Source organism: Culex quinquefasciatus, chromosome 3 (genome assembly GCF_015732765.1).
Source record: "Culex quinquefasciatus strain JHB chromosome 3, VPISU_Cqui_1.0_pri_paternal, whole genome shotgun sequence".
NCBI lineage: Eukaryota > Metazoa > Arthropoda > Insecta > Diptera > Culicidae > Culex > Culex quinquefasciatus.
The window spans coordinates 140,743,289-140,757,470 of record NC_051863.1 but is presented as its reverse complement, the minus strand read 5'-3'; the positions used below and the strand labels follow the sequence as shown (position 1 = coordinate 140,757,470).

The window sequence follows — 14,182 nt, the reverse complement described above, 5'->3', positions numbered from 1 at the left end:
GAAGAAGTGCTGCAAAAAACATCCAAGAGATCTTTTTTTTTTGTTTTGATAAGTATAGAAAACACTCAAAAATTATTCAAAAAAATATTTTTTATACATGAATTGTTTGATAAACATATCAACTCCAAAACCCTTACGCATTTGACGTTAAATTTATCGTCATACTATTTTTACAATCAATTGTTTAAAAAAGTGCGTTTAGGGAGACTTGATCCCTGCATTTTTACAGTCACTGGAATCAGCCTCATGATTAAATAATTTGGCTGGGTTTTCGTACATAGTTTCCTTCAGTATAGTTGTACATAACTAACTGCAGTTTGAACCATTTTTCAAAAGTTTTGTAAACAAAATTTACCAGCTTTGTAAACATGCTCAATTTCGGTCTAAAAAGAAAATTTTAAGTTTTTAAATATTTTACACGCTAAACTTGTTATATTTTGAACACAAACGTACAGGTTTAATTTGAAATTGCTGTATCTTATAGAAAATTAAAAGTTTGGATAAATAAGGAAAATTTTGCTTGAGATTTCTTCAAATTGTTGAAAGGGGGATCAAATTACCCCCAACATTTTGAAAAAGCCGGTTTAAAATATTTTTTTAAAACGCTTGGCATTATTCGAAGAGTTTATCTGATGAAATACCCTTATCAGCCAAACATAGTTGAATGTTTAAGCTTTCAATTCATGCAAAAAGATCATAGTTATGTAAGAAATTGACAGAGTTATGTGCGATACAAAAAAAGGGGATCAAGTCTCCCCACTCTCCCCTACAATGTAAAATAAAATCGAACATTGAATAACAGACTAACACATAAAGAAAGAATAAAGAAACATTATTTTGCAACTAGACAGAACTACCAACTTGTAACGAGATGTTTACAAGATAACAACTGAAGTTGTGAAATATGGGACAGGACAAACAAACTAGAATAGTTAATATATATAATAAAACAGATTGAACGTACCTTTAATCATATTAATAACAGTTATGCCCAAATTCCTTACCAATTTTTTCAACTGTTACATTTCTACAATAATGTATTGCGATTCCAAGTTTGAAGAATAGAGTAGTTAAGTTTGTGAGGTAAGGGACAAGTTATAGCAATAGCAAAATAAATAGATGGATAGATTTTACTAAATTTTATCTTAAAATAATAGGAAAAATCTAGCCTGTTTTGAAAATAGCCAATGCACCAATTGCAAACATACAGCATTTCACGCTCACACCGTATAGAGTAAGTGTGATAAACTATATGTCGACATTCGGCGCATCACCTTTTTCAAAATACAGGAAATGATAGAAGGAAGGCTCCATTATGTAGAGCGGAAGGCTTCTGCAACACTTAGAACTCAGACCAGGCATCCTCTGAAATAAGAGAGAAAGACAAATATTAAAATTGTGGTATTATCACTAAATCCTATCATCCTTTCACCCCCCAAGACATGGTCTATCCTTCGTGCCTTCGTGTCTTGGGTGATGGCGAATTCTACCTTCTTCAATGATCTTCGGACCACCTCCAACTAGAATTCACAACAGGACCTCCCTCGGCTCCAGTTTACAACATGACAGCGACGAGAACACAGCCGAATGGGAGTTGACAGTATTAAATGCATGCTATACCCTTTGCTTTGCTGGATACTTACTAATAGCAAAGGGCGAGAGTCCTGCGACTCTCAGCAATCATGAATACTGCCCATTTGCCACAGGAATCTAAACATTTATGAATTGAAAATTTAAGAATTTAAGAATTTAAGAATTTAAGAATTTAAGAATTTAAGAATTTAAGAATTTAAGAATTTAAGAATTTAAGAATTTAAGAATTTAAGAATTTAATAATTGAAGAATTTAAGAATTTAAGAATTTAAGAATTTAAGAATTTAAGAATTTAAGAATTTAAGAATTTAAGAATTTAAGAATTTAATAATTTAAGCATTTAAGAATTAAAGAATTAAAGAATTTAAGAATTTAAGAAATTAACAACTTAAGAATTTAAGAATTTAAGGATTTAAGAATTTAAGAATTTAAGAATTTAAGAATTTAAGAATTTAAGTATTTAAGAATTTAAGAATTTAAGAATTTCGTTTCGTTTTCGTTTTCGTTTTACGGAGCAAGGTGGGGGACGCGGCCTCAAGTCAGTCCAAGTCCGGTTTCTTGTGGAAAAAAGGGTAGTGGCCGAACTAGTATTGCAAACAAAATGAACACCACCGGAAGATATAGGGGATCGGGAGGGGGAAGGTGAAAGAAAATTAGTGTAGGTGTGAGTAGTAAGAACTTGGATGACTTGAGCAGTTACGGTAATCTAAGTTTAACACTGAATAAAGGAAATCTGAAATTATGATCCAAAGTAAAAAGGCCCGGAGAAATTAAATTATGAGTTAATTAAATAAGAAAATGTAACTAATCGCAGATTTATACAAAAGAAACCTATGATGTATTTCAAATTTAAAGGAAATTAAAAAAAAATACTGGAAAACAAAAAATGGAAACCAACTTGTCTTGGGAATATAAATCTTGAGGACTTTTTTCTGGGCCCCGTCCTGTCGCGTCCGTCAGTAGCCTTGTCGTACATTACAACTAGAAGCAGATCTGCTAATGAATTAGTACACTCCGACAAGTTCAACTGATCATTTAAGTCCAATTATTCATTTACAGAAAACTAACTAACTTGAATCAACAACCATAACAAAACTGTCTGAAAGTAACTTGAATCTCAAATCCCCGAAATTATAATTGCAAAGCCAAACATTCCTTTACCTTGTTTTTAAACCTGACTTGCCGCTTCCAAAACCAATAAACATAAATGAACAGTTCATACTTTACAAGTTGAATACTCTTCGTTAAGAAGACTATTTCGTGCCTTCCATTTCATTAGGGCACAGAAGCTCTGCAAACAAGAGTGTATCCCTATCATACCTAATATAAACTGTCAATTGAGTGAAAGAGATGAACTCCTGTTCACAAAACCCTTGTGTCCATTTGAAATGTTAGGCTCCATTTGATCGTCAAAACTCCTGTAAATCCTCGATTCGCAACAATGGTCGATACAACCATAATCCGAGAACCGTTAGTTCAACAGATTAACGAATTTTGTCCGATATCATTTCATTATTGATTGATCGAGACTCTATGGATGTTTTGACAATCCCGAATGGTTAGTATATCACTTAAATTATAATCAGAGATTCTGATAGCATCACTTAACTTGTTTACACAGAACTGTCGGCCTGGAATTATTAAACAATCTAAAGTTACAAAAAATTATAATCCCACAATGCCTAGAAGAGACCTCTCTTATTGTTGTGCGTAAGCGTTGCTTTGCTTTATGAATTTCTACCTAAGCTAACGATGTATCAAAAAGATTTAAACCTGTTCCTACCAGATTTTATAAACAAGAATATTGAGATGCAAATAAAAAAATCAATATCTTGCAATTTTACATAGTATAAAAGTTGTGATTTCTATCAACACAAGTATATAAATATAAAATAAATGTGTGATATATATCAACATCGGAAACCATCTTTGCAAATAGCCCTGAAACGACGGCAACGTGTGGCTCCATCTCCAGGGTAGGTTAGTCGTCGACTAACAAGTTCTTAAAAAAATAAAATATTTAAGTCACCCTTCTTAAACAATCTTGCGCCCTCAGCATAGCCCAAGAGAAACTTTGCATTTTGCAAATTTGCCAAATTGCCGATTTGTGTTGCGACTTCACGAAAAAGATGTAAGAAGGCCCCAAGGCGCCCAAAATACCATTTTTTTAATTAGGGGATGTTGCAACTTCTCAAACAGGGATTGGCAGGTATGTCATACAAAGATTGAATTTTCGGAAAAAAATATCTTATGATACTACTTGATCAAACATAAATTTTATCCCAGTTGATACATCAATGAGAATGACAAAAAGACTAAATACAGATAAACGCAAATTAAACCCCAATTCCCTAATTTCCCTCCCCTCTCTCACCACAACTTTCCCAGCGCCCGGTGCCCACACGCGTCGATCGTGCCCAGCACCAGCTCGCTCAACTCCACCGTAAGCTCATCCTGGCCCTTGTCCGCATCAATCTGTCTCCAATACGTGTCGTCCCTCAGCTCTGCGAATTTACCCATCACGCGCCGCTGGAACTCGGGCACTTCGTACCGTTCCTCGCCGAAGCCTCCGCGCTTCGCAAGCGCTTCCGCCGTCAACGTCAGCAGGATCACTAGGTCCGGCTTGAGCAGGCCCGCTTCCGGCGCCTTGCACCACTCCATGTCGAGTCCTTCACAGGATTGAAAGTGGGTTAGGATTTTTGTATTAAGATTTACCAACTATTTCTCACCTTTGGCTGAACTGAACGCAACTCCCGAAAACGAGTACCGATCCACGATCAGAGTGGTTCCATCTTGCAGTAACTGTTCCATCTGCTTTCGGGCTTCCCACCGGTTAAGTGTGAAAAGCAGGTGGATCCCTTCATCGGTGAAGTTATCTTTGTTGGTCAGGTAAGAGTTGATAAGCTTGCCGCAGTCCGTTGACCGGTCCGGGAAGTTCATAAATTTGGCCTTGCGTCCGGATTGGGTTAGGTGTTCCACTAAAAAACAATCAACCCACGAAATCAAACCCGAAAAAATCCTGCGCCAAACTCAAACCGAATCTTACCTATCCGCTTGCATTGTGTGGTTTTACCGGCCCGGTCACATCCCTCCAGCACGATCAGGGCTCCTCGTTTTTGAACTATCGACATTGTGGAATGGAATGTAACTCGATTTGTAGTGGGCGACCAATCTAGAGAGTTCAGCGCAGGCCTAATCCACTTCATCAAGTTACGGTTTTGGCGCGCAATTTCACCCAAGATCATGGCTCAGATGTTTAAAATTTTGACGTGAACGCTCGTGAAAGTGCAGAAACGTCACAACAAATCGAAAAATAAAACAGCAGAGATGTGAGCCGGCATACAAATTTCATAGTACCTCTAGGGGAGGCTGTCGTAGAGTACGTAACGTACGTAAATTATGAAGAAATAAAATTATAAAATTATAAAATTATAAAGTTATAAAATTATAAAATTATAAAATTATAAAATTATAAAATTCCCAATAATTTCATGTTTTGGTTTCACCACGGACGGGGAAGTAAATGTTGGCCCAGTCTAACTCAGAGGTTAGGTCGTTAGCTCAATCCTGTAGGAGTCGTCTCCCTGGGTCCTGTCTCGGTGGAGTCGCTGGTAGGCAGTTGGACTAACAATCTAAAGGTCGTCAGTTCTAATCCCGGGATAGATGGAAGTTAATGTGTAAAATGAGATTTGCAATTGGGTCCTAAAATAAAGCTTAGATTGCTGATATTATTGCCTTCAGCGAAAAAGCTTATTTATCTGAGTACAATGACGCTTTGTACGACCACAAATAGTTTAAAATGGATTTTTAAATCAATTTTTAAAAATTATCCTCGTGGTCCTACTTGACAGCTCGTTCCAAGGGGACCATAGTTGATCCATCGAAAAAAATGTTGTCTTGTAATTTTTTTTTTGCTTTAAAATGAAAAAAAGTGATCAGAAATCGTTTTTGATCGTGTTTTTTACTGTTGTAGATAAAAATTGACATAGGGCTTTAGTACCCAATTGCCTCAACAATCAAGCCTTCGGACACTTATGGTACGTTCGTTTGATGGCTAGTTCCACACTGAGTGCCGCACTCAGAGCTGTCAAAGTGTTTCTTTGAAGAAACTCGCGCTAGTTTCGCACGAGTTTCGCCGCCATCTTGGAACTGAAACTCTAGTGCCGCACTCGATATTTTTTCAGTTTCTTGCGAGTTCCACGCGTACTGACAAATGACGTTCGATTGAACCAAAACTGGCACCGACGAGTGCGGCACCATTAGTTTCGAGTAGGAATCTCTCAATCGAGAACGCCAAGGCAAAGCTGTAGAGCGAATAATTTGATTATTTTGATCATTCGAGAAATTAAAAGTGCTACATGGAGTTAAACTATCTGATAAGCTGCTGTGAAGTTTTCCATGACAGCTGTGAAAGTTTCACTCCAGAGGTTACCCAAGAGGATGTTACCGGCTCACAACTCACTTTTTAATTGGGTACTAAAGCCCAATGTCAATTTTTATGTACAACGGTAAAAAACACGATTAAAAACCATTTGTGATCACTTTTTTTCATTTTAATGCAAAAAAAAATATTTAGAAGACAACATTTTTTCGATGGATCAACCATGGTCCCCTTGGAATGAGCTGTCAAGTAGGAGCTTTTCTGTCAAGAAGGACCGCGAGGTTAATTTTTCAAAATTGATTTAAAAATCCATTTTAAACTCTTTGTGGTCGTACAAAGGGTCATTGTACTCAGAAAAATAAGCTTTATCACTGTAAACAATAACATCAGCAATCTAAGCTTCATTTTAGGACCCAATTTCTCGATAAAACTCTTAATTTTTATTTTGAATTTTGTTTTCTATTCGTTATTTAGGAATGACCTTCCCACATTGTCATTTCAACCAAACTGGTATGAAATTTAAAGAGCAAACATTTTTCACACCGGGTGACGCAAAATTTGCAAGTTTGCCGTAGAAAAGTCAAACCGCGAGTCTCGTCGAGTAAAATCGTCTTCAAAATTACAATTTGCTGCTAGAATTACCACTCAAAATTGCACAACAGGACGCTTATTGTTGAAAATTACACCAGAGTGTTACATTTCAGTGAAAATGTTTTAAATCTCTGCCGAAAATCGGCCCCGAAAAAGGATCGTGTCATTGCGGCTCCGCGAGCAAACGTCAAAAGTTTCTCTTTGACAGGTACGCTTCGGTCACACAAATTGCGTGCGTGTGTGTTTGTGTGTGCGTGTGTGTTGTGTTCCCCACCCGCTGCCGATCCGAGGCTCTGCCAAAGCGCTGTCCGTCCAAAAGTGTCGGAAAAAGGGAACGCCATATTGAACAAAAGAAGACGGCGAAAGGAACCTTCCTCGGGGGACCACGGATTCGGTCCGTCATCAAGAAGAGCCCATCGCTGGAACCGGAGTGGACTTGTGTGCGTGTGTGTGGTGAAGACGGCTTCCGCGGGACGGATTTCCCGGTGGAACTGTTCCGTCGCGCAAAAGGACCAGAATGTCGCTGAAGAAAAGTTGGTGTTGAAAGGCAAAAAAGAGAGGAAAAAAAGGAATCTTTACGGGCGAAAGAAGTGGTGTTTGTGGATCTTGGCGTGTGAGTGTGTATTTTGGTGCTCACTGTCCAGGTGCACCCACCGCAGGATCGAAGGATTAGAAGCGGAATCGACTACGCCGGCAGGATTGGACAATGTAAGGATATCAAAGTTTGTAAGGGTGATGACACGGCGGTGAATCGATTTTTGTTGTTGTCAGTGTTGGAACTCCGATGAAAGCATCTCGAACTGAAGATATTAATCAGTTCCTGAAATATTGATGGCATTCTCCCTGGACATGATGTTCAAGTTCACACGAACAAGTTACTGTACCCAAAATCCTAGCACCAAATTACAAATTTATACAAAGCTGACACTAAAACTGATCTTTACGGCCTTGCTACAATTTTAAATCTGCCTAGTTTGATTTTCCTTCAAAAAATATAAAAAAGAGATCTTAATTTAGTTCTTTTTTGCAATGTAATTTTTGGACGATTCTGACTTCATATAATTATTTGAAGATTACTTTTCGAAAGACCTTAAAAAGCTAGTAGTTTGTTTGGAAACTCATTACATCAAGTCTGTCCCAAGAAGTTTTTGCCTTCCTCACCTTACTGAGGAAAGGCTATAAAATCACTCGAAAACTGAACTTCGCAATTAGACCTCCTAGACCCACCTTTATATATACCTATCGACTCAGAATTCTGAATTCTGAGCAAATGTCTCTGTGTGTGGTGGGATGTTGATCGAAAAATTGTCATTCGATTATCTCGACATTGGCTGAACCGATTTTGTCCGTTTAGGCGTCATTCGATCCGTCTTGGGGTCTCATAAGTCGCTATTGAAAATTATGCGGTTTAGTTAAGTACTTCAAAAGTTATGCTAAAAAACGATTTTAACAAAAGTCCGGAAGATTGTAAAAAGGGTGGTTTTAGTAAAAAAAGAACCCGGCACGTTGTACATTTTTAAAAGATATTTAAAAGACCTTTCCAACGCGACCAATACATTGAAGATCTGACAACCCTGTCAAAAGTTATTAGCACTTAAGTGTTATCTGTGTACTTTTTGGAAGCCGGATCTCAGATATCATGATGAAAACGTTGTCCGGATCTATCATGCAACCTGTCATTGAACAGGTAATCAAATGACCTTTCCAACGCGTCCAATACATTGAAAATCGGACAACCCTATCAAAAGTTATAAGCACTTAAGTGTTTTATACACTTTTTAGAGGCCAGATCTCAGATATTTTGATGAAAACGTGGTCCAAATATATCATGCGACATGCGAGGTATTTAACCCTCTCCCGCCCATGGTTACTCCAGAGCACCAAAACTTCGAACTCAAATATCTCGGAACTGACACAACCTTTCATGGTGCTTTAAGTTGCATGTGTTCATGTAGAATGTATACTAACATCTCTCCAAATTTCATCAAATTTGGTTAAGCACAAGCAAATTACAGTACGAAGTGTAAACAAAAATGGGCCAATTTTAGGGAAATAAATAAGACCTGTTTTCGAAAGCCCGTAAAAAATACCAAACACAAAATTTTATGAAACAAAAAATGTTTTGCTATCATTTGAACCTTGGACAAGAACCCCTGTGAATAACATTGTGAATTTGGACCGGTTTTAAGTGTTTTTCAAGCTTTTTCATTTGGTGCACCAGAGCACCACCTAGGCATATGAGCAACTAAATCAGGGGTGCTCAAAGTTTTTGAAGGCCGGGCCAAATTTGAAGCTCAAATGAGCTGGCGGGCCAAATTTACAAAAAAAGGTTGTTAAAAAAATAAATTACGTTATTTTAATGTAAAAGAATACATTTCTGTTAAATATTTAAAAAAATGTCTTTTCAAAATAATAGAAACCACAAAATAACGAGTTACTATCGGTATTGTTGTTTCTGGTATTTGAAAAAAAAAGTTCTTAGCTGAATGTACTTGTGTTTTCAAAAAAAAAAAAAAAGTTTTGTTTTTATATTTCGAAAATTGTGGTGACTTTACATGTTGAACAATTCTTCTATAAGTTAAGTGTGGCTAATAAACAATCGTTGAGATCCAGAATTTGAACATTTCAATGAAAAACAACTTTTAGAAAATGTTTTAAGCTTCCGTATAGTTAACCTGCAATCATTTTTTTCAAAAAAAAAGCGAATCAACATTTATTTATTTAATCGAAAATTCACTAAAATTCAAATTATTTTAAATAAACCCAAACATGCTCAAATGATTTTAAATGCAAAGGAATGCATATTTAATTAATTTCAGCTAAATGCACTTAAATTTATTATTTTTAAGTTTTTTGAAAATATATTTATGCTCCTGGTTTTTTAATAATGGTGGAGGGTGGGTTGATCGACGAAAGCTTTGTAAAATATTTGCTGCAAACTTGATCCTCCGATTTCCACATTTTGTCTGCCTGAATCAGTTGATAGTCAATCAGATTCGTTATCTAACTGTAATGAGCTCGAATCCCTAAGGAAGTGCAATGTAAGTTTGAGGGTGACTTGCAAATTAATAAAGAAAACTTTTATTTTTGCAACTATTACAGAATTCTACCTAAGTCAAACTTGAACGTTTTTTGATATTTCTAAAAATGTTTGATGAAAGTTTTGACGATATTTACTAGTTTCACTCATATTGAAACGTGTGAAATTGTTTTAATTATAAAATATTTTGAACAAATTATTTGTATCCTAAAGTGGGGATCAAAATATTGATAAACCATAAGTTTCTTTTTATCTAATCTAATCTAATCTAATCAGACCCTATCGCAGCCAATCTTTCGAAGGGATCCTGGAGAGTGCCTTAGGTTAGATGACGCCTAGCACTCTTCTTGTCATTTATTAACATTTACAGTGCACCATTGCATTAGAATGCATTGAAACATCACAAGCGTTAAACCGGCCAGGCCTACTGCGTAAAGCCGTATCGCAGAGATGACTCGTAATTGGGTTGAGTTTGAGCACTGAGTGTTCGAACAACAACACAATTCTGAATCGACAGGAGGAAGAAGCGTGGGGACACACCACCATACGCTCCGAGATTTTGGTTGTATTCGTTGGTTTATCAAGGTTTGGTACTCCGGGACCCTCTGGGATGGGACATTGTATTTCCACGAATGCCCTGGACTCTATTTGCCGTGGTTATAGCGCCACAACTCGCTCTCTGTAATAGTATTCCTAATTCCAGTCTACGCTCACCAAGTCGTCGTGGCCTAGTGGTTAGCATATTTGCTTACCAATCCAAAGGACGGAGGATCGACCCCGCCTCGAGCGACTTTGATTTTTCGTTCATATTCATCATTTCAAATTTATATGTTCTTAACTTTCTCGTTGGGAGCAGATGGGAATCGAACCCAGAACCATTCGCTTACAAAGCGAACACCGTAACCAGTCAGCCACGGCCGCTCCGTTAAACCATAAGTTTCTTTTTATTATCAAAAAAAATAAAAAAAGATTGTCATATAAAAAATTAAAATAAACCATAATTTTGAAAAAGTATAAAATCACTTTGCAAGTGGTCAACGGGCCATTTTACATGATCATTAAAAATGGGTCCGCGGGCCACAAAATATCACATCGCGGGCCACGTTTGGCCCGCGGGCCATACTTTGGGCACCCCTGAACTAAATATTCAGGAGCAGTTTTTTTCTAAATTACAGAAAAAGCTTATTTTTATCAAAACAAAAGGTTATAAACGTTTTGACTATCCATAATAAAGACAAAACATTGTTATTAGAACGATGGTTTTATAATTTTCCTTATTTTTCATGAAAATGGTTGTTTGTGAGTTTTGAATGAGTCAATCAATGAAATCTGAAAATGCAGAGATTTTAGAATTTGTAATTTCATACTTCAGAAATATGATCTTATAGCAAAAAACAAGTAGTTTTTAACACATTTCGAAGTATTTTCAAGCAACTGAATCAATAGATTTTAAGAAAACGAGATTTTGTGATTTAAAAAAAAGTTGCTCATCTTCCTGATGGTGCACCACTTAAAATTCAACTTTTTTGCACCAATTCGATGTTTGTGGGTCAAAGTAAAGTATTTCCTGCATTATTGTATCAAAATTTAGCCATTTACTATTTTTTCGATTAGCAAACAGCTCTGGGCGTTAGAGGGTTAAAAGACCTTCCTACGAGCGTGTCTATTTTGGATAGCATTACCCTTTAAATGTGAGGAAGGCACTAACCACCTAAAGGTGGATTTAAGTAACGTTTTTTTTTTATCGAACCGTTTGATTCTTCCGGATGCATCTCCTAAAACTTGATTTTTCCTAAAATAGTCTTTAATTTTTAATGCCGATGCAAAAACCATTTCCAAATCTACAAAAAATACTTAGACAAAGATTTTGTGACGAACGCATTTTTCTCGTAATGATTTATTTGGCATAGCCTTTAAGGTGAAGTCGTTGATCATTTTCGAAAAAAATTGATCATTAGTCTAAAAAGCTCTGCATCTACTTCAATTTTAAGAATTTCTGCACCAAAATGAATCAGCATGTGCCAGTTGTTGCCTTCTTGAAGCCACTGAAGGATTTTTTTATCTAAATCAATTGTGCTTCAAAATTTATATAATTTTGTGGTACAATCATTGACGTTCAGTTGGCAATCATTGATTAATGACGATTTTCATAACTTTGCAAGGAATGGGATAATCGTTACCAAAAGGAATCAGCATGTGTAGGGCACTATTTTAAACAACTTGTAGAAGGAATTTTATCAAAAAGTTGATACACATATACAAAATTATAAAATTTAAGATAGGTTACTTGAAATATGTAATTAAGAAAACATGCTACATTGCCTGATATCATGAACATTTACAACAATTTACGAGCGATTTAAAGTATGATTCAATAATTTTATTTGACAATGATCTCACTAACTAATGTAAATACCACACCAAAGTTTTTTTGCTAGAATTTTGGTAAAGTTTTACTGAAGTTAAGTGATATTTGTCACTTAGACAGATAGTTTACTAAAATTTTACATAGATCTAGGGTTTTTTCTCAAAATTTATTTTCCCTAAAAGAGCAAGCAGATAGCAAAATCTAAACTTAGAAACATAAAAACACAATTGAATTGAATTTACTAAAATTTCAGTAAAAATGGTTTTCAAAACAACTGAAATTTCAATAAAATAAACGCCAAATTATTTTTCTTAAAAATTTAGCAGTTTTCTTGTGTCAGCTTGACAGATCATTTTCTGAAGATCCAGCAATCGTTGCTGCACAGCCAGTTCTGATATTCGTTTTCAGTTAACATTTACTGAAAACTGCACTACTGAAATTTTCAGTTAGTTTTTCGCTGAACATCAGTTAAAATTTTTATGGATCTGTCAAAGTTTGCTCAAATTTCAGCAAGTTTTCATTTACTGAAAATTTCAGTAGTGCAGATTTCAGTAAATTTAACTGATTTCAGTAATGAGAAATTGGTGTGTGGTATTTCAGTTATCAAAATTTGATTTTGCTTGCCATTAAAAATGTTTCCAGGACTGTAATTCATACCAAACCAAAAAAAAAAACAGGTGGTTAGCATCGAGGCATTTCTTACTCACATTTAGCTTACCTTTGTTTCTAAAGATCACAATACATTTGAAAGAGGATTTTTTTTTCGGCAGCATCCAAACAATAAGTCATAAGTGACATTTCAGTTTGACAGATATGCAGTTATAGATTTTTAAAACATCATTTTTTCGTTCATTATAGAATTTTAGCAAAAGTGATGATTACTGAAGGTGGTATTAGACTATGACAAACAAACTCGCACTCTTTCGCGTTTGACAGTTTACCAAGGGAGCGTTCAAATATTACGTAACGCAAATTCCGCCTCCCCCTCCCTCGCAACAAAATTTCCAAACAAATTTTAAAAATTGTGTATGGAGCGTATGCAATTTCATCACTTTTTAGGTGTACAAAGCAAAGTCTCGGTCCGAAACTTCAAACAATAGGGGTCAAATGACTAACCGAGCGTTTGAATGTTAATTCATGATAAGTTTCAAAAATTTAGCACCAATCCGTTTTGAAAACTAAAGGTAAAACTGAAGGCGCGATGATTTGTCGCCTAATCCTGTTTTTAAAACAAGACAGCAATTAAAATTTTTAGATACACTCAAACCCCGATGGTTTGACACCAGTTGTTGTCAAACGAACAGGGTCACTTTTTAGTTTGACACCCTCTTTACACGGAGCTCACCAAGCGATTGGTTTGATAGTAAGTGTGTATCCCGTGTAAAAAGTGACAGTTCGTCACCTTTTAGTTTGACATTGTCAAACCAACGAGATACAAATTAAAAAGTGTCCAACGAAAAAGTGATCAACCACCGTTGAGCGTAATTTTTTTTTAATTCAGGCATAGGGGCAGGGGGGGCAGAATGGACCAGGGGGGCAGAATGGGCCACCCTTGGTTTTGGGCTTTAGAATGGATTTAGACCAACCGTAAGGCAAGGGTCTTATAAAGGACGTCAAATAACATCACCATACCGAAAACGACGTTTGAATTCATTGTATTTTTCGAATTATGAGCAAAAATGTAAATTATTGACAAAACCACGCAAATGTTGTTTATTTCGAGGTTTTTAAATAAGCTTTCTGAAAAGTTGGATTGATTGAAAAAGTTTGTACAATGCTTATAATGTTACTAGATGTTACTACCAAGGTATGCAAACAACAACGGAACCTTCAAATCATTTAGAGGCTTGGTGGTGGAAGTGTTAAATGAGCAATTCTCTACAAAACCGGCCGATTTCGACCATTTTTATTTTTTGTATTTTTTGATTTGGCTCAAACTTTGTGGGGGCCTTCCCTATGACCAAAGAAGCCATTTTGCATCATTAGTTTGTCCATATAAATTTCCATACAAATTTGGCAGCTGTTCATACAAAAATGGTACGTAAATATTCGAAAATCTGTAACTTTTGAAGGAATTTTTAATCAATTTGGTGTCTTCGGCAAAGTTGTAGGTATTGTTAAGGACTATTTAGAAAAATAGGTACACGGAAAAATTTCCCGATTTTTTTAACTTTATTTTCACAAAAACTCAAATTCCCAAAATACGTAT

General features: G+C 35.9%; 2 protein-coding genes across 2 annotated transcripts in view; one reads left to right on the top strand and one right to left on the bottom strand.

The window, feature by feature from the left end:
• Nucleotides 1-3,940: 3,940 nt before the first annotated feature.
• On the bottom strand, nucleotides 3,941-4,842 carry LOC6033559 (thymidylate kinase). Its single transcript, XM_001843937.2, has 3 exons — nucleotides 4,640-4,842; nucleotides 4,323-4,571; nucleotides 3,941-4,262 (listed from the first exon to the last, which is right to left on the bottom strand). Exons 1-3 carry the CDS (start codon nucleotides 4,836-4,838, stop codon nucleotides 3,964-3,966), a joined length of 747 nt encoding a protein of 248 aa, XP_001843989.2. The 5' UTR covers nucleotides 4,839-4,842; the 3' UTR covers nucleotides 3,941-3,963.
• Nucleotides 4,843-6,525: 1,683 nt separating this feature from the next.
• The window catches only part of LOC6033560 (uncharacterized protein CG5098), a 40,790-nt gene continuing 33,133 nt past the window's right edge, over nucleotides 6,526-14,182 (top strand). Inside the window, exon 1 of the mRNA XM_038261673.1 lies at nucleotides 6,526-7,273. The gene's annotated coding sequence lies outside the window, so the exon portion shown is untranslated. The remainder of the gene's footprint in view (nucleotides 7,274-14,182) is intronic.

What these genes read in the sequence shown, in the direction of transcription:
- LOC6033559 (XM_001843937.2), bottom strand. Translation starts at nt 4,838, where the DNA reads ATGATCTTGGGTGAAATTGCGCGCCAAAACCGTAACTTGATGAAGTGG. An exon ending in CACACAATGCAAGCGGATAG is followed by an intron (nt 4,572 to 4,639) that starts GTAAGATTCGGT and finishes ATTGTTTTTTAG; the next exon opens with TGGAACACCTAACCCAATCC. An exon ending in TGCGTTCAGTTCAGCCAAAG is followed by an intron (nt 4,263 to 4,322) that starts GTGAGAAATAGT and finishes AATCCTGTGAAG; the next exon opens with GACTCGACATGGAGTGGTGC.